General features: G+C 38.3%; 1 protein-coding gene across 1 annotated transcript; it reads left to right on the top strand.

The window, feature by feature from the left end:
* Positions 1-230: 230 nt before the first annotated feature.
* On the top strand, positions 231-19,043 carry LOC121938543 (uncharacterized). Its single transcript, XM_088074911.1, has 8 exons — positions 231-701; positions 9,229-9,326; positions 14,924-15,035; positions 16,904-16,956; positions 17,702-17,804; positions 17,923-18,030; positions 18,170-18,271; positions 18,608-19,043. The coding sequence occupies exons 5-8, from the start codon at positions 17,784-17,786 to the stop codon at positions 18,764-18,766; spliced, it is 390 nt and encodes a 129-aa protein (XP_087931037.1). The 5' UTR covers positions 231-701; positions 9,229-9,326; positions 14,924-15,035; positions 16,904-16,956; positions 17,702-17,783; the 3' UTR covers positions 18,767-19,043.
* Positions 19,044-19,280: the final 237 nt, after the last annotated feature.

Raw genomic sequence — 19,280 nt, 5'->3', positions numbered from 1 at the left:
ATTCTGCTCCCACAATGGGACATCACACTTTGGAAGTAATTTTCAAAAAGGGGAAGCCAATCAAAAATAATGGCACTTATTGTTTCTCTTTTGACACACATTGCTGAGCGGCCTGCCCCTCCCTCGGCTGTCGCTTTCTCTGCCTGTGTAGTCCTAAACCCCGGGGTTCACTCACGTCTATTATACGGGCAAATTAAATAAAACCCAGTATGGGTCGGACAGGAGTGGAGAGCCACGCTTGCTGTCGGCGGTGGTGCTGGAGAGAGTCAGGGAGAAACAGCATGGAGGCAGAGACTGAGGAGTGGAGAGGGACGCAGGTGGAGGAAATGACATGGCTGCTGAGGGTAGGGACGGCAAGTCATCAGGAAGAGTTTCAGTTTCTAATCTTGAGATCTAGAGGAATTAAACTAAAGATGTGATGCTATGGGACCAGCTCTTGTCACAGCAAGGCCAAAAAAGTGAGCATTATGATTGTAAAGTAGTGGTAAATATATGCATTTAGGTGCAGTAAGTACTTTTTAAGAGCAAGGGGAACATCACTTGGAGATCGAACGCTTGGCATGGGTTTCTTTCTCCTCCTGCAATGCTCTAACAAGAGGAAATAAAGTGTAGAAATGACACCCCGGATGGACTAATTGGTGGATAGATGGATATATCTGCTGCTTTCTCCCATGGATAGATGCCTGGTGAAAAGAGGGAAGGTACGTTGCTACTTACCAAAGAGGGGAGGGCCCACTGAGGCGTGAAAGTGTGTGTTAGGTGGCTGAGGTTCATTGGTTAATGATCAGCTGCATTTATAGTTAATGTCGCTGTTTTTGCAGGTCTTCATGTGAAAAATTCATGTTTAACATAAAGCTGAAAATGTCATGTCACTGACAATGAAAAACGTGAATCAGTGATCTTTCAAGCGTGACGCAGAACTTCCACTTCATGCACGTCATTTGAATGTTGGTGGGAAAAAAATAGCATAATTGCATCCACTTATAGCAGTGGGGTCCTGCACAGAGCAACTGTACAACTCTGCAGTGAAGGAAATGTGCCAGGAAGTCCGACTGTTTGATGGTAGACCGCAGTGTTTTTATCTGCAAGAGTTGAAATTGACAAAAAATTGGCCAGGTTTAGTTGCATGAAATTTTTTCTTTTGTATGCTCTCTGTCTGACTGGGTCCACAAGAGTGCACGATTAGTGTTTTTATTCTGGTTTACATTGAAAGATTTAATACTCCGTCATGACCTAAATTGTAGTCGACAACTGAATTCTTGTCTTAAAAATATTTTCAGATTGAGTGAAATCTTATCAAATTGGGGTCTGTGACCTAATGTGCTTCAATATAGGGTCATTTGGCACAAAAAAGGTTGAAAACGACTGATCTTAATATTGTTCCAGAAAAATTTTGTCACCAACATGATTAAAACACATTTAGGTTTTCTGGTCGTTTTTGTTGCACAACAAGGCTGCACACACCGCAAAAAGTTTTCGCCCTCTTCTGTCTGGAAGATCAGAGAATTGCTTTGTGTAGTCTTTAGCAGTACTCCACTGCAAGAAACAAGGAAGTGAGTTTAGTGACGTTATATGTGTAACTGCTGTGATGGCAAACTACCCGGGAACCAGTGTTTGGTCAAATTTGCAGGTAAGCTGTGATGATTGGACAAAATTGCAAGGTTGTGCAAAGTTAACCAGCTTGCTGTTTGCTCTTGGTCAAGTATAAATCATTCAGTGAGGAGCGCAAAAACACAAAAATAATTGGAAATTTGGGTACAGTAGGTAGGAAGACAATAACAGTGCAGCTGCAGGAAGAAAGTGAGGATGAAGAGGAGAAGAAGGTGACGTGTGGGACAGGAATTGAAAGAAAGGAAGAAGAAAAGGTTGTTGAGGGAGGGGAGGAAAGGGCAGGAGGAGCTGAGTTGCTCTTTGGGGTCTTTGAAAGCAGCAGGTCCTGGCTGGTAGCTTGACCCCATTCAGGATGAGCGAGAGACACAGAGGAGAACAGTGAGGGAGAGAGAGAGAGAGAGAGACAGAGACTCCTCAGCCTGCACTTAAAGGCCCTCCCCAGGAAGTCCTCATTCTTCCTCGAGCCTGACGCCCCCCACCAACAGCAGAGAGCAGAGAGGAAAAAGCCCTCATTTAGGATGAGTGGAGGAGGGAGAGGACTGCCATCCTCCTCTGAGGGGGGTCCTCGTATCAAAACTTCCCCTCAGCGGGACGGAGAGAAATGTCAGTGAGAAGGAAAGGTTTAGTGTCTTTTATCATCTGATCTGGATATTGATTCGTGTGTGCAAAGCTTGTAATCAACCCGTTTGACCTTTTCTGCATTTAGCGATGTTGAATTCAAAAAGGAGCGATCTATTGTTTGTGACTGATCGAGGTGATCTAATGTCCACCACGTACTGTACACGTCAGTGGGAGTCATTTTGGCAGTGGTGGAATGTAACTGAGTACACTTACTTACTTACTGCACTTAAGTATTTCCATTTCCTGGTACTTTTTTCTTCTGATGCATCACATTTCAGAGGGAAATTTGTACTTTATAACTACTTTTTATGTATTTATTTACCATCTTTGGTTACCAGCAACTAGATTACCATTTTATATCCAAGGTATATCATGTTGGCATTGACCACAGGGGACACTTCCTAGTGTGCGACCCAGCAGTCTACCGATCATTTTATTTGTTTTAAACTGTAGTTTGGTAAAGTTATTGTCTTTTGTGTGTGAGCAATTGTCAGTTCTTCAGAGATGGGTTACATACCAAGCAGGGAAAGTGTGAAGCTAAGATCCTTATTTTGGAAAGAGTATATAAGCACCTTGAGAAACCCAATTCCCATGCACGAATCAGTGTTAAATAAGATGCAGCCTCATATTTTAATTGAGCGACTTGCTTCTCATTTTAATTTACCTGATCAGATTTTATTACTGCTTCTAAATTTCTTATCAGATCAAATTCAGCAGGTTTTGGTGAATGGTCACGCATCCAACATCATCACCTCAAGCACAGGTTCCCCTCAGGGCTGTGTCCTTTCCCCTCTGCTTTTCATAATGTACACAGACAGCTGCAGGTCTTTCCACAATGATGACACTGCCCTACTGTCACCTCATCAGGGGACAGAATCTGGTCTTGGCTTGGTGTCTTATCATCATTTGTGGAGACACACAAGTACTAAGGTGCACTGTTTGACTCCAACCTTAAGTTTAATAAAAACACAGAGTTAATTTCTAATTGGGGTCAACAAAGAATCCACTTGATGCAGAAGCTTAACTCTTTTAATGTGTCTGCAAATAATTAAGGGAACTTTTATCATTCTTTTATAGAAATAGCACATTTAATAATAGAACATTTTTTGCACTTAACAGTATGAATGTAGCAATTTTGTTTACTCAGTGTATCTTAGACGTATTGTAGGAGCCGAGCTGGACACTCCAAGATTAAAACAAAAATACACAATTTTGCCTAAACATATGCCATATGCATGAACAGAGCCAACATTATCAAAAAATTAAGCGTTAAAAGTGTGTAAAATGCGACAAACAGTTCCCGAGGGTTCAGTTTATCTGAAGTTAATGTGAGACTTTAGCAGACAAATCAAGCTGGTTTTGCCCACAGTTACTGTTTGTATTTGTGTTGCTATCCCTCCACTACAGCTCCGCAGGCAAACACTGTCCACATGAAAACCTGACTGTAGTTTTATGACAGACCTGATACAATTTTGAGCTTATCCTTTAAAGTGTCAGCACCACGGCCGAAAATCTGCCCCGCAGAATCATTTTTTAGATGTGTCAGTTAAAATCAGCCATGATGGTGCTGATGGTGGCGTTGGGGGTTGAATGGGATTAGTTGTTCTTGACCACTCACACCAACTACACACACACACACACACACACACACACACACACACACACACACACACACACACACACACACACACACAGAGGTGTCAGCCCAGCATGTTGAACCTCTAGTTGACAGTCAGCTGTTTTTTCTCTGCTGTTGTACAAAACTGGCAGAATTGTAGTTGTACGTGCATTTGTGTAAATACTCTGAGCCAGGCAAACATGACTAAATAGTTATGAAATCATTTTAAATTATAATTAAGTTGAAAATAAACTTTCACTTGCATGTTGACATGATGATTTTTATTTCTGTTTACTTCTGTTGGCAGTGACAGACATCTGTCTGTGTCTGTGAGCCTCAGTTGGCCTTTTTTTGTTGATTTTGTAAGAAAATTGCTCAGTGTTTTGCAACGAATCAACAGAATTAAACAGATCCCCTAAGGAGGGAACATGTAATTTGAGGTATTGCTGGGTGGTATGACCTAAAATTTGTATCACTGTATTTTTAAAGTCTCTGTTTTAATACCTTCAGCAAATGTTTAATCAAAACTGAAATATTCAACATCAAATTCAGCAAGTTCACAGCAACTTTTTTTTTTAAAATAAGTCCCATGCTAACACTTTCTTTGCATTTTTCAATCAATTAATTGTATTGACAATCATTAAAAAAAGATGCCGATATAGATAATCAGTAAAATATCAAATATTAGCCCCAATAATTGGCCAGGCCAATAATCTGTTGACCTCTACCACCCAGCACTAATTTAAGGTAAAAGCTTATGCGGTTGGTTGTTAACTTGCACTTAACAGTTAATATTTATGAAAACCTCTTAATGTATAAAGTAACTATAGCTGTTTGATTGATGCGGTTGAGAAGAAAAAAAGCTTGTTTATCTTGTGGTGAAGTGTGTGTACCTGTTTTGCGTGAGTGCGCTTGTATGAGCCAGACAGGTTGGACTGATGCTGATCGTGTGTGTGTGTGTGTGTGTGCGTGTGTTTGCATTGGCTGGGACTGACTACTCCCTCAGAGGGACTATCATTGCTGGTAATCCTCTTCATGGTCGACTAATCTGTTTTCGTCGGGGTCACTCCATCCCAGTGCTCCCTCCCTCCCTCCTTCCGTCCCCTCTCCTCCTCACCTCCCTTTCTTTTTATTTTCACCACTCCTCGGTGGGGTGCTTCCCTCTCTCTTTACCTCTTCATGCAAAGGTCACTTCATTCTTTCCTCCTTCTCACCATGTCTCCCTCCAACTCTCCTCTCCCTCCCTCTCAGGCTGCCCTTCTGCCTTTAATAACACTAATCTTATTACACAGAGAATCAAAGCTTTCATGTTTACCTCCCATCCATCTGAAAATCAAAATAATAATGAGAGATTAGAGATTGTCCCTCCCTCTCCTGCATTCCCACTCACATTAGCTCTCCATTTACACTTTATGGAGGCCAAAAACAACTTATTTTTGGGAAATATTGCCTAAATCCAGACCTCTGTATCAACCAAATCCACTGAGTTGACTGATAACATAAACAGCTGCTGTATTTTGAATTAGTTAGAGTGACTAAGTCTCAAACAGAGACAAAGCTGCAGTTTTTCGTTTTATGGACAGTTATGTGCCTTTACTATTTCTTTCTTCTTTATTTCTGTGAGGCGTACGTGGCTACAGCACTTGGTGTCAGAGCAATTCACTGGAGCTCTGTGGGAAACCGCGAATAGTGTAATTGTATTTAGGGCTGCACAATAATATTAGCACATAGGGTGAGCCATATATCAAACTTACTCAAGATATTGCGGCTTGTTACACGTGCGATATATAAAATGACTTTATCGTATACATCAAGTATAGATTGTCTTATTCTTTTTATAAGCCACCAGCGTTTTGGCTCTCTCGTTGTCTCTGTTTGTTTGTTGCCCGCTTGCAGTGTGTGAATCCTTACAGTTAAAGTTAAATATCTGTTTAACTGTCTGCTAACGCTAACATCCAACTGTTCTTTAAATCCACAACAAAAACATCAACACATCCAGCCCAAGACATGCCAGGTAAAATAAAAGCGCCATTAGTCGGCTTTGACTTATTTAATTTTAACTATACTTTAAAATATTTCATTATAAAAGTGCTTAATAATACAGTAGTGTATTTAACTTTATTTATTAAAGAAAAAAAATATTGTTTTTCTTTTTTTTTTTTTTTTAGTTTTCAGCACGTTATTTCTTGTTTTCAGGTAATTTTCTTGTAATTTCTTACTTATTTTTTTGATGATTTTTTGGCCATGCAGTATGCTCACTGCCTTCTCCCCATGTATTTGAAAGAACTAAAATCAATTAGCTCAGTTTCAGAGGGTTGATTCCACTACAGGAGAGACATGATTTTTTCTGCAATTAGGCGTAAAAACATATGTACTTATATCAGTTTGAGCATCAGCAGTCAGCTAAAATGATTCTGAAAAAATTCTCCCTTTGGATATCAGCAAAAATCGAACATTGTGCATCACTAGAAGGAAACTTGTACTCCTGGTCAGTCTTAATTTTTATGAATAAAAAAATAACCTGAATGAGTCACCGTTGATTTTACTTGAATATATAGGTTTAATACAAACACAAATCTGATGTCAGTGAAGATCTAAGGACAACATGTATACATGGACAGAGACATAGAAAAAACTTAACAGAACAATGAGTCACCTCATAAAGTGTATTTCACATGTCATACAGATGTGTCTAAGATTAAAATCTAGACTGATCTTAAAATATCTGAACCTTTAGAGACCCTGGAGTCTCTCTACATGCCTGCATGCAGACAGATGGTCTCCAAAAATACATAAACATGACAATAGATGAATCATACATGCATACAATTACTGTTATTAAAAGTGACATTCACAGACTTTTATATTAGATAATTATTCCACGATGTAGGCAGACCATGTCCAGACTGCAGCTTTGTACTCTTGGAAAAAATGAGCAAATTCTCCAATATGTTGAAGAAATATTTTAGAAGTGATTATGAATATGGCTAAATTAACGCTTCTCATCAACAGTCTGATGTATCAGCTCCCTCCAGCTTTTCCTCTCCTCTCCTATCCTATCCATATATCCAATCATCCCCTCATCCTCTTTAACCCTTCAGCTCACCTCCAACTCTTACCACGAACAAAACCACAATCAGATTTCTTCATTTCTGCCCGCCTCCAACACACACACACACACACACACACACGCATAAACAGATGAACTCAAACACACGGTCTAATCATATTTCTTCTTATCTTGAAGCAATCAGTGATAGTGTTGGCTGCTCGTGAGCACCTTGACAATACTGGCAGAGAGGGAGGCTGCACATTCTCTAATTAAATTAAATATATGTGCTGATGCGTGTGTGTGTGTGTGTGTGGTGGGGTGACGAGGGAGGGGGAGGTACTAATAAAATGTAGCCACTGCATCAACAAAGCTTTCCTCCTACAACGTAGCAGAGGGATGGATGATGGGAAACAAATGTTTAATGCAGATAGTGCAGCTGAAAGTATTAAAGGTCAAAGGTCAGCGCCGCTGCATATCAACATGTCTTCAGTCTTTTTTTTTCTCGGTTATCTGTTTTAGCATAGCATCTTTTAGACATCTCTCGCCTGAGTGTTTGTCCTTTGTTTTTTCCACAAAATTTTGTTGAGGAATTTTTCGGACAGTGGCAATAAAGTTTGTCACATGGACAGGAAATTGTGTCGATGATAAGTGTCTGCCGCCCTCCGTTGGTGAATGAAATCGCTCTGTTTGGTCATTTAGCTCAGCGAATGAGAAAAGAAATGGAAGGGAAAAATGTAAACACAGGTCTAAAGTTCTGAGGGACTGAGGTCGAAACAATCCTGTTATATGAGATGAGATTGTTTGTCGTCGTTGTTAAAGTACTCAGGGAGAGAAGCTTTTGGAAAAGACTGGAGGGCTTTTTTATATTATGAGCTCAATGCTGGACTTCCTATTTTTGGTAAACATGGAATACATGTACATCGAAGTTCTGTTCATAACAGGAAATAACAGCTCAGGATTTGTATTGTTGGGTTAGTTTTGCTGTTCAATCTGCAGTACATATGTTTTATCTGTATGAAAAATGATAGAATTAATGGTCTTGAAGCTCTGTTGTAGACGCAGACTTCTCTGCCTGAAGCCTGGCAGACAGGCAAAACCCATTAGCAAGGCTCTGTTAGCGATCGTCTTGTAAACCGAGACCCCGGGCATTCATTAGGCATCAATCAAAGGACGAGCTGTGATGATTAAATGATGAGTGCAAATGCTTAACGGTGTTCGGTACACCAGGCCACTTTACTCTGACACTTGAAAGTGGGGGAAAATGGATGGAAGAAAGATGATGTTAGTCTCCGTGTAGATGGCTGCAACTGGTTAATTTATTCATGGAAGTTATTAAAGAAAGTGAATTTCAACCTTGAAGTCAAAGCTTGATGATGCCTCCAAATGCTGTTGGATCAAAGGGAAATCATTTGCATTGGCTCCCAGTAATCATCGTTAAATTACACTCAATTTAGGAATTCACAGACTTTGTTCTTATTTCAAAGCTCAGAGAGTTTCAGCAGGAATCATGTTTGGGATTCGTAATGTACCAAAAAAAGCAGCGTGAGGTTTTAAATTGACATTGGCACTTAGTCGAGAGGCAACTGGTGGACCACCCATGGGGCTTTATTTCGGAAAGAATATATATAGAAGTTGATGTCAGGAGACAATTTTTTGATACCATTTGAACTGTGCCATGAATCACATGATTGTCAATTTAAAAGATAATTTTGCAAGTCAAGAAAGTTTTAGATTGTCATAAAACTGAAGTATAACGCTGAGTTTACACTATGAGCAACAGTTGGGCCACCTAAATTATGGCCGAGTTGCTGTTAAAGTGTTGCTCAAACACTCATTAGTGTAGTTTTGTCGTCACAAGTTTATGTATCTTATTCAAATCACCTCAACTTAAGTTTGTATTTGGTCAAAAGAATATTTATGCTTTAGATTAATATGTTAGCCCCATTTTAACATCACATTTTGCCACACTGTTGCATCTGAAAAGCATATCCTAATTTTATTTGTGCTGTATTTTCCTGAATGCATTGCAATGCACATGGAGCTAGCAGAGCATCAACAAACTACTTTAAATAACTCACAGCTAGAAACAAAAACATGTGATTTGTTGACGCTTTATTGCATCATTATGGCGCTGAAAAAAGTTGAGGCCAGCTCATATTCTGTTTGTAGCGCATCAAGAGTCAGGTGTCAGATTGTATCTTCACGTCACCGGCTTTTCTTTGTAGTCTGTTGCTGTGTTGCTTGTGGTTGTAACACAGCGTAAGACTGAAAATACATAATTAGAAAGAGTATACAAGTTAACGACATAACCTCTTTCTCTTCTCAGGCTTTCCAGTTGATGGCATGCTGTTGTTCCTAAACACGAATAGTCTTAGGAATGTCCCGGGCTGATAGAAAGACCAGAAGCTGCTGGATCATCATTAGGTAGGATGATGTTTTATTTGTATATTGAACATATTGAAGTTACTTAGCTAACCAGCTACCTTGTGTTGGTTATGTATATTGTGCGAAACATCATATGTAGATGACTTCGCGGTTTCACACAAAACTAAAGTCTGTTTAGTGTGACAAAAAAAATTGAAAATTAAAAAAGTAGTAGTTAGTATATCATAAAAAAACTAAAGTCACAGAAAAGTGTGTCATAAAAAAGTCTTTTCAAAAAATATAGCGTGTCTTGACACGCTATGTCATTAAAGGGTTAGTCATACTATAGCCTTGCTTTTTTTGGTAATTTTTCCGACATTCAAAATTAGGGAGGTTTTGGCCGTTTTTGCAAAATTCTGTGCCATGGCGTGTCTTGACACTCTATTTTGTGGTTTTTTGAGGTGTCTATGACTGATTTTGGAACATGTCATATTTTTGGATTTTTGCCATACTATAGCCTTGCCTTTTCGGTCATTTTTTCAACATGCATTATTATGGTGTTTTTGGCCGTTTTTGCAAAATTCTGTGCTATGGCATGTCTTAGCACGCTGTTTTATGTTGTTTAAAATTGTTTTCAACTGTTTTTGGAACATGTCATTTTTTGACATTTTTGCCTTACTATAGCCTTGCTTTCTTGGTCATTTTTTCGACATGTTGTAATCTGGTGTTTTTGGCCGTTTTTGCAAAATTCTGTGCTATGGCGTGTCTTAGCATGCTGTTTTATGTGGTTTAAAATTGTTATCAACTGTTTATGGGACATGTCATGTTTTGACATTTTTGTCATACTATAGCCTTGCTCTTCTGGTCATTTTCTTGACATGCATCATTATGGTGTTTTTGGCTGTTTTTGCAAAATTCTATGCTATGGCGTGTCTTGAAATGCTATTTTATGCTGTTTTGAGGCGTTTCCAGCAGTTTTTCGGACATGTCATATTTTGACATTTTTGCCATACTATAGCCTTGCTTTTTTTGTCATTTCTTCGACATGTTATATTAAGGTGTTTTTTGCCGTTTTTGCAAAATCCAATGCTATGGCGTGTCTCAGCATGCTATTTTATGCTGTTTTGAGGTGTTTTCAGCTGGATTTGGAACATGTCATTTTTTGACATTTTTGCCATACTATAGCCTTGCTCTTTTTGTAATTTTTTCTACATGTTGTAATATGGTGTTTTTGGCCGTTTTTGCGAAATTCTATGCCATGGCGTGTCTTAGCACACTGTTTTATGTGGTTAAAAATTGTTATCAACTGTTTATGGGACATGTCATTTATTGACATTTTTGCCATACTATAGCCTTGCTCTTTTGGTCATTTTTTTCGACATGTTATATTTAGGTGTTTTTTTTGCTGTTTTTGCAAAATCCAATGCTATGGCGTGTCTCAGCATGCTATTTTATGCTGTTTTGAGGTGTTTTCAGCTGGATTTGGAACATGTCATTTTTTGACATTTTTGCCATACTATAGCCTTGCTTTTCTGGTCATTTTTTCTACATGTTGTAATATGGTGTTTTTGGCTGTTTTTGCAAAATTCTATGCCATGGCGTGACTTAGCACACTGTTTTATGTGGTTTCAAATGGTTTTCAGCTGTTTTTGGGACATGCCATTTTTTGGCATTTTTGCTTACTATAGCCTTGCTGTTTTGGTCATTTTTTTGACACGTTGTAATCTGGTGTTTTTGGCCATTTGTGCAAAATTCTATGCTTTGGTGTGTCTTAGCACGCTGTTTGATGTTGTTTAAAATTGATTTCAGCTGTTTTTGGGACATGCCATTTTTTGACATTTTTGCCATACTATAGTCTTGCTTTCTTGGTCATTTTTTTGACATGTTGTAATCTGGTGTTTTTGGCCGTTTTTGCAAAATTCTGTGCTATGGCGTGTCTTAGCATGCTGTTTTATGTGGTTTAAAATTGTTATCAACTGTTTATGGGACATGTCATTTTTTGACATTTTTGTCATACTATAGCCTTGCTCTTCTGGTCATTTTCTTGACATGCATCATTATGGTGTTTTTGGCTGTTTTTGCAAAATTCTATGCTATGGCGTGTCTTGAAATGCTATTTTATGCTGTTTTGAGGCGTTTCCAGCAGTTTTTCGGACATGTCATATTTTGACATTTTTGCCATACTATAGCCTTGCTTTTTTTGTCATTTCTTCGACATGTTATATTAAGGTGTTTTTTGCCGTTTTTGCAAAACCCAATGCTATGGCGTGTCTTAGCATGCTATTTTATTCTGTTTTGAGGTGTTTTCAGGTGGATTTGGAACATGTCATTTTTTGACATTTTTGCCTTACTATAGCCTTGCTTTTCTGGTCATTTTTTTGACATGTTGTAATCTGGTGTTTTTGGCCGTTTTTGCGAAATTCTATGCCATGGCGTGTCTTAGCACGCTGTTTTATGTGGTTTAAAATGTTTTTCAGCTGTTTTTGGGACATGCCATTTTTTGGCATTTTTGCTTACTATAGCCTTGCTCTTTTGGTCATTTTTTTGACATGTTGTAATCTGGTGTTTTTGGCCATTTGTGCAAAATTCTATGCTTTGGTGTGTCTTAGCACGCTGTTTTATGTTGTTTAAAATTGATTTCAGCTGTTTTTGGGACATGCCATTTTTTGACATTTTTGCCATACTATAGTCTTGCTTTCTTGGTAATTTTTTTGACATGTTATATTAAGGTGTATTTTTGCCGTTTTTGTGACATTCAATGCTATGGCGTGTCTCAGCATGCTATTTTATTCTGTTTTGAGGTGTTTCCAGCAGTTTTTCGGACATGTCATATTTTGACATTTTTGCCATACTATAGCCTTGCTTTTTTTGTCATTTCTTCGACATGTTATATTAAGGTGTTTTTTGCCGTTTTTGCAAAACCCAATGCTATGGCGTGTCTTAGCATGCTATTTTATTCTGTTTTAAGGTGTTTTCAGCTGGATTTGGAACATGCCATTTTTTGACGTTTTTGCCATAGTATAGCCTTGCTCTTTTTGTCATTTTTTCTACATGTTGTAATCTGGTGTTTTTGGCCGTTTTTGCGAAATTCTATGCCATGGCGTGTCTTAGCACGCTGTTTTATGTGGTTTAAAATGTTTTTCAGCTGTTTTTGGGACATGCCATTTTTTGGCATTTTTGCTTACTATAGCCTTGCTGTTTTGGTCATTTTTTTGACATGTTGTAATCTGGTGTTTTTGGCCATTTGTGCAAAATTCTATGCTATGGCGTGTCTTAGCACGCTGTTTTATGTGGTTTAAAATTGATTTCAGCTGTTTTTGGGACATGCCATTTTTTGACATTTTTGCCATACTATAGTCTTGCTTTCTTGGTCATTTTTTTGACATGTTATATTAAGGTGTATTTTTGCCGTTTTTGTGACATTCAATGCTATGGCGTGTCTCAGCATGCTATTTTATTCTGTTTTGAGGTGTTTCCAGCAGGTTTTAGGACATGTCATATTTTGAGATTTTTGCCATACTATAGCCTTGCCTTTTTGGTCTTTTTTCTGACATTCAGAATTAGGGTGGTTTTCGCTGTTTTTTCCAAAATGCTGTGCCATGGCGTGTCTTGACACTCTATTTTGTGGTTTTTTGAGGTGTCTATGACTGATTTTGGAACATGTCATATTTTTGGATTTTTGCCATACTATAGCCTTGCCTTTTCGGTCATTTTTTCAACATGCATTATTATGGTGTTTTTGGCCGTTTTTGCAAAATTCTATGCTATGGCGTGTCTTAGCACGCTGTTTTATGTTGTTTAAAATTGTTTTCAACTGTTTTTGGAACATGTCATTTTTTGACATTTTTGCCATACTATAGCCTTGCTGTTTTGGTCATTTTTTCAACATGTTGTAATCTGGTGTTTTTGGCCATTTTTGCAAAATTCTGTGCTATGGTGTGTCTTAGCACGCTGTTTTATGTGGTTTGAAATGGTTTTCAACAGTTTTTGGGACATGTCATTTTTTGACATTTTTGCCATACTATAGCCTTGCTTTCTTGGTCATTTTTTCCACATGTTGTAATCTGGTGTTTTTGGCTGTTTTTGTGACATTCAATGCTATGGCGTGTCTCAGCATGCAATTTTATTCTGTTTTGAGGTGTTTCCAGCAGGTTTTAGGACATGTCATATTTTGAGATTTTTGCCATACTATAGCCTTGCCTTTTTGGTCTTTTTTCTGACATTCAGAATTAGGGTGGTTTTCGCTGTTTTTCCAAAATGCTGTGCCATGGCGTGTCTTGACACTCTATTTTGTGGTTTTTTGAGGTGTCTATGACTGATTTTGGAACATGTCATATTTTGACATTTTTGCCATACTATAGCCTTGCTGTTTTGGTCATTTTTTCAACATGTTGTAATCTGGTGTTTTTGGCCATTTTTCAAAATTCTGTGCTATGGTGTGTCTTAGCACGCTGTTTTATGTGGTTTGAAATGGTTTTCAACAGTTTTTGGAACATGTCATTTTTTGACATTTTTGCCATACTATAGCCTTGCTTTTTTGGTCATTTTCTTGACATGATCATTATGGTGTTTTTGGCTGTTTTTGCAAAATTCTATGCTATGGCGTGTCTTGAAATGCTATTTTATGCTGTTTTGAGGCGTTTCCAGCAGTTTTTGGGACATGTCTTATTTTGACATTTTTGCCATACTATAGCCTTGCTTTTTTTGTCATTTCTTCGACATGTTATATTAAGGTGTTTTTTGCCATTTTTGCAAAATCCAATGCTATGGCGTGTCTTAGCATGCTATTTTATTCTGTTTTGAGGTGTTTTCAGCTGGATTTGGAACATGCCATTTTTTAAACGTTTTTGCCATACTATAGCCTTGCTCTTTTTGTCATTTTTTCGACATGTTGTAATATGGTGTTTTTCGCTGTTTTTGCGAATGTTTTTTTTTTAATGATTTTTTAATTTTTTTTTTTTGTTCAATGACAATCACACTCATACTGCTCCGAACACAAAATGTGCTTTTCAAAACAAGGGTGTTAAAATATTGTACATAAATATGAAATTATATTTTCATTGGGTTTGTTTTTCAACCAACATCAGTCCTAAGCATAATAATAAAAATATTTGTTATTTTTCAGTACTTTTAATCAATACATTTTTGTCATGTTTTAATTGTGATGCCACTATGTTTTTTAGATGAAAAAGAAAATCAAAAAAAGAATTATTTTCAATATACTACATGCATAGTACATTTTTTTAAAAAAATATGCTTATCACAGCCTGGGATATGACAATGATGCGCAGCAACACTGATTGCAACAGTGCACCTGCTGGAAACAGTATGCATTTTCTCCATATTAAAAAAATATAGTTTTTAAAAAAAGACATAATAAGATGAAAAATAGTAAAAATGACAAATTCCAAGGCAAAAGTCCATAATAACCCCCATATATAGTACAATGCATGTTTTCATGCTTTGCTGGCTGTGGGGTCAAACATTTCATTTTGAATAGGTTTCAATGGTGACGGTAATACAGATTTCACAATCTATAAAGTTGATGTCAGTATAGATTGAATAATGTTAAAAACAGGCAAAACAGACTGTAGATATCTTATAACTCGTGGTATTTCTCTGACCCCGTCTGTTGTTTTTGTTGGTTTGTTCCTTAGTTCGACCTATCCAGCGAAATAGATGGCGAGCCTTCCCACCTGGATCTACAGAGAGAGAGAGACCAAGACACCCCGTGGTCACTGGACAGATTCTGCTGCACTCTACAGCGCGGTAGGCTGAAAACCTGCACAAACCATCACACTATGATACAATACACCCAACCCACCCCCACCCCACGCTTCTTCGAGCACCACACACATATTTACTTTTCCTCCCTGGAACATCCCCCATATTTGCCTATTTTTGACATCCTGGGAATGTTTTTTCATCACACTTTGGACAGTTTTCAACACACTGACCTCAACACTCCCCGGATCAGTACGTGGTCAGTGTGAAGCATGTCCTTCTGAAGTGAATGGTTTTTGTAGTCTAAATTGATGTTATGTATTAATTTATTTATTGGGAACTGTGAATTGGATGAGGATAACTTAAATGTAAGGTTATACACGGACACGTTACAAGGTTGCTCTCGAGATAGAAATATTATTGGCCAAGGTGATATTAAATTACCTCTTGTTGATGTTATTTTTATAATACCAAACTGTTTGCGTTGTATAACTATTTTACTATTGAGATACATGCTTCTGTGAAATATGCAGGGAGGCGTATCCTATAAAGCTTGTGTTCAGGTTTTCACAGTGCCCTTAGTCTGTGAGGTGTTCTTAAGGTTTGTATTTGGAATCTAAAATGTTATATATATATATATATATATATATATATATATATATATATATATATATATATATATATATATATATATATAATTTTGTTATCTTCCAGGAACTTAAACAGTGGGCCTCTATCTGAACATTTCATTAAGTTTTCTAGCACTCCATAACACCCTGAAACCTGAGTAAATTGGTTTGATTTATTAAAAAAATCTAGGGAGAAGGCAATGAGCAACTTCAAAAGACATGGCCCAAAAATTACCTAAAAATAAATAATAAATAGATAAATACATCCAATACATTTTCTGGACATTTTACCTATTTTGGGGATGATTTTCCAATTATCCTTTTTTAAGGTTATTTTTCATGCCACTGTTTACTTATTTCTTGTAATTTTCTGGGTCATTTCTTGCTAAGCTGGTCATTGCTTTTGTTCCCTGTGTTTTTCAAAGAAATGTAACCGAGCTGCCGCCCCAAATTGCAAACGTTTTACACTGAGCAAGCCTTTTATGTTGCTAACGGGAGGTCGGGACCCTCAGGTTGGATTTGTGTGTCCAGTGTCAGTACAGTGACAAAACAACTTGTGTCGGCAGAGTCAAATAAATAATTGAATATGAAAACAAATCATAAACAGTTCCCTTTTTAGTGTTAACTTATAAATGGCGCGTGGAGAACAATTTTATAACATCAATATGAGATCTAAAGGAGTGCCATGTTATCGAATATCATCATGGTCGTAATTTGGTTGATTTGGATGTTGCGTTTTGACATTTCGGTAATATTTCAAATGATTGCGGAGTTTAGTTCCTTTAAATTTGACTCCAAAAACACCAAAGAAATTCATCATGCTGGTCTGAGACACGTAAGAGGAATATTTGGGAGGGCAATCAGCTTTTCGCAGGCGTTATTTCCCAAGACGTGTTGCTGCCTGAGGAAGCATTCAGCACCTTAAAGCCCTCTATTATCAAAGTGACTGCAACACCTGAGCTGAAACGGAGACCAAAGTTCATACGAAACACATTGAAACGCTTCACCACAGTGAGCGTTAATTATCAAGACAATTGACAGACGGTCACAGGCAACGAAACGCTTAATCCTGCATCTATCTGGCTTTAGAGCTGATATGTCTCTGTTACTTTTCAGAGTTGTATTTTTGTCTCCTTCTGATGTGTGCGCTTTATGGCTGTGGGTCCTGTGTCCACGGTTGTTGAAGGGCTATCGGGAGTTAACTCTAAGCCGTCCTCATGGCTAAAAAACTACTGTTAAGTCATTAGCAGGTTGTAAAATGACTGAATGTATTTGTATTCACAGATGGCCGCTCCAACAAGACGCTAAAGAAGTGATCATCAATCAACGACGAGGAGGTAAAGGACACATTTTGTGTGTTATATATTGATATATATTGTGTGATATATATTGACATACCAACTATGACTTGTATTGTTTTGTTTTAAATACTATACTATTTTTTGACATACATTTTATGAGTTACACTGACTGGCTATTAACGAGTGTTTTTGGCACACTGTACTCTGAATTACTTGACATACGGCGGTATGACTTTTAAAGAATTCTTTGATATACCAAACCTCTCCGGCGATCCACACGTAATCCTATCTTCATGGTTGTTAGGGATGTGTAGTAGACTTAAATTCTACTTCCAGCTGAAAAAATAACGTGAACCGCAAACAAACGTGTGTTTATAGAGTGTTGTTAAAGACATCTTCCGATGCACCTGGAAACATCATCGGTAATGTAACGTGGGGTTATTGGGTGTTTGGGGTCTGTCAACATCAGACCGTGGCTTGTGTTCAGGTGGCTTTCTCAGTTGCTTCGGCGGTGTTCTGGATAGCTCTGATTGTTGCTACTCCTGCGATGTGCAGTGAACTCAGGGCTTTGTGGAGAGGGAGCCCTGAAAGTCCTCTGCAGCCCGACGGACAATGAAGTAGAAGCCAATTTAATTGTCTTTGTTTATTTCAGATTGTCAAATGACACAGTAGTCATCGGTTTCACGGCCCACGTTGCCAAGCGTCCGCTCTGCGCTACCTACTGCTTTGTGCGTTGTATGTGCTTGCGTTTGTGACCGGCCTGTTGTTTGTCCACCCTCAGGAACCCTGAGAAGGGGTGCGTCGTGGCGGTGCCGGATTCCAATCTTCAAAGTGTGTGTCATTGTCCACAAAGCGTATCCACCATGGCACGTGTCCACGGACAGGTAAGCGTCTCATTTTGAAACAGGGCTTCAAAATTCAATTGTTGAAAGTAAGATTGGATGTTGTGGTCTTGGAGCGCTTGTTGTGTTCCGATCTGGTGACGTTTTGGCGGTTTGCTAGGTGTGGCGGGCAGAGTTTGGAGGTTTTGGACGTTGCGGGGTGACTCTGGGTCCTTCCCCTCCTCTGTGTAAAGGAAGGATGAACTTCAGCGGTTGTGTTTTAGTCAAGGTGAGCTTCCATCATGTTCCTCTTTCTACGATCTTCACATTTCTGTGTTAAATTGCAGTTTTGGACGGCATACTATTGTACGATGCAAGCGTCTTGTGTTCTGTCGTGTAATTTGCCGTTTGTTTCTTTTCACAACCAGATCAAAATGCGGGTGAGCAGACTTGTCCGCAGTCCAGAAAGAAAAGGAGCGGAAGACAAACACGGAAGGCTGCTTTCCCGTCGTCCTCACGCTCGCCTTCAGGTAATTTTCAATATCTTCACTGGGTGGACTGGTTATGTGTGGTTGTGGTGGTTAAGTGCCCAACTGGCTGGGGAGTGAAATTGCTTTCCAGCCAGTTGGGCACTTAAAGGACAATAAAGAAGAAGCCAATGTTATTGTCTTTGTTTATTTCAGACTGTCAAACGACACAGTACGAAACAATCAGAGCATTGGTTGTTGACTTGTTTTGACATGAAATGCTGACAGTTGTCATCGCTTTCACGGCCAACGTTGCCAAGTGTCGAGTACGGCTACCTACTGCTTCATGTGTTGTACGCGCTTGCTTTTGTGACCTTCCTGTTGTTTGTTCACCCTCAGGAACCCCATCAAGGGGTTGGTCAGTGTGCGGGTCATTGTCCAGAAAGCGTATCCACCATGGCCCGTCTCCACGGACAGGTAAGTGTCTTTTCTGTGCACACGGAACCTTTTCATTTTGTAAGAGGGTTTGAAAGTGGAATAGTTCCAAGTAAGATTTGAAGTTGACTTGATGTCGGAGGGCTCGTTCCGTAACCGAACCTGTCAGAGCTAATTGACGTGGGACGTCAGCTGTCTCGAACATTGCAGTTGTAAGCGTCCTGTGGACAGCAAGCTGTAATAGTCACAAGGCTGACGTATAGATTTGCATTAAAGCGCCCGCTTCACAAGTCAGACGTCATGTGTTTGAACCTTAGTGGGGAATTTGCACGACAGTTTGGTTTGGGTCCATTGCCTATGTCTCCCATGTCTAATGGTTAGGTAGTCCAACGTATATATATGTGTGTATGTATGTATGTATATGTGTGTATATATATATATATATATATATATATATATATATATATATATATATATATATATATATATATATATATATATATATATATATATATATATGTATATATATATATATATATATGTATGTATGTATGTATGTATGTATATATATATATGTATGTATGTATGTATATATATGTATGTATGTATGTATGTATATATATATATATATATATAT

The sequence above is a fragment of the Plectropomus leopardus genome, chromosome 24 (assembly GCF_026936395.1).
Source record: "Plectropomus leopardus strain MGB_pleo_1.0 chromosome 24, ASM2693639v1, whole genome shotgun sequence".
Lineage (NCBI taxonomy): Eukaryota > Metazoa > Chordata > Actinopteri > Perciformes > Serranidae > Plectropomus > Plectropomus leopardus.
The sequence above is the reverse complement of the archived record's forward strand: the minus strand, read 5'-3'. Positions and strand labels throughout refer to the sequence as shown.

Coding starts and splice junctions, on each gene's coding strand:
- LOC121938543 (XM_088074911.1), top strand. CDS start 17,784: ATGGCACGTGTCCACGGACAG. Junction 18,031..18,169: donor GCGGTTGTGTTTTAGTCAAG/GTGAGCTTCCAT, acceptor TTTCACAACCAG/ATCAAAATGCGGGTGAGCAG. Junction 18,272..18,607: donor GTCCTCACGCTCGCCTTCAG/GTAATTTTCAAT, acceptor GTTCACCCTCAG/GAACCCCATCAAGGGGTTGG.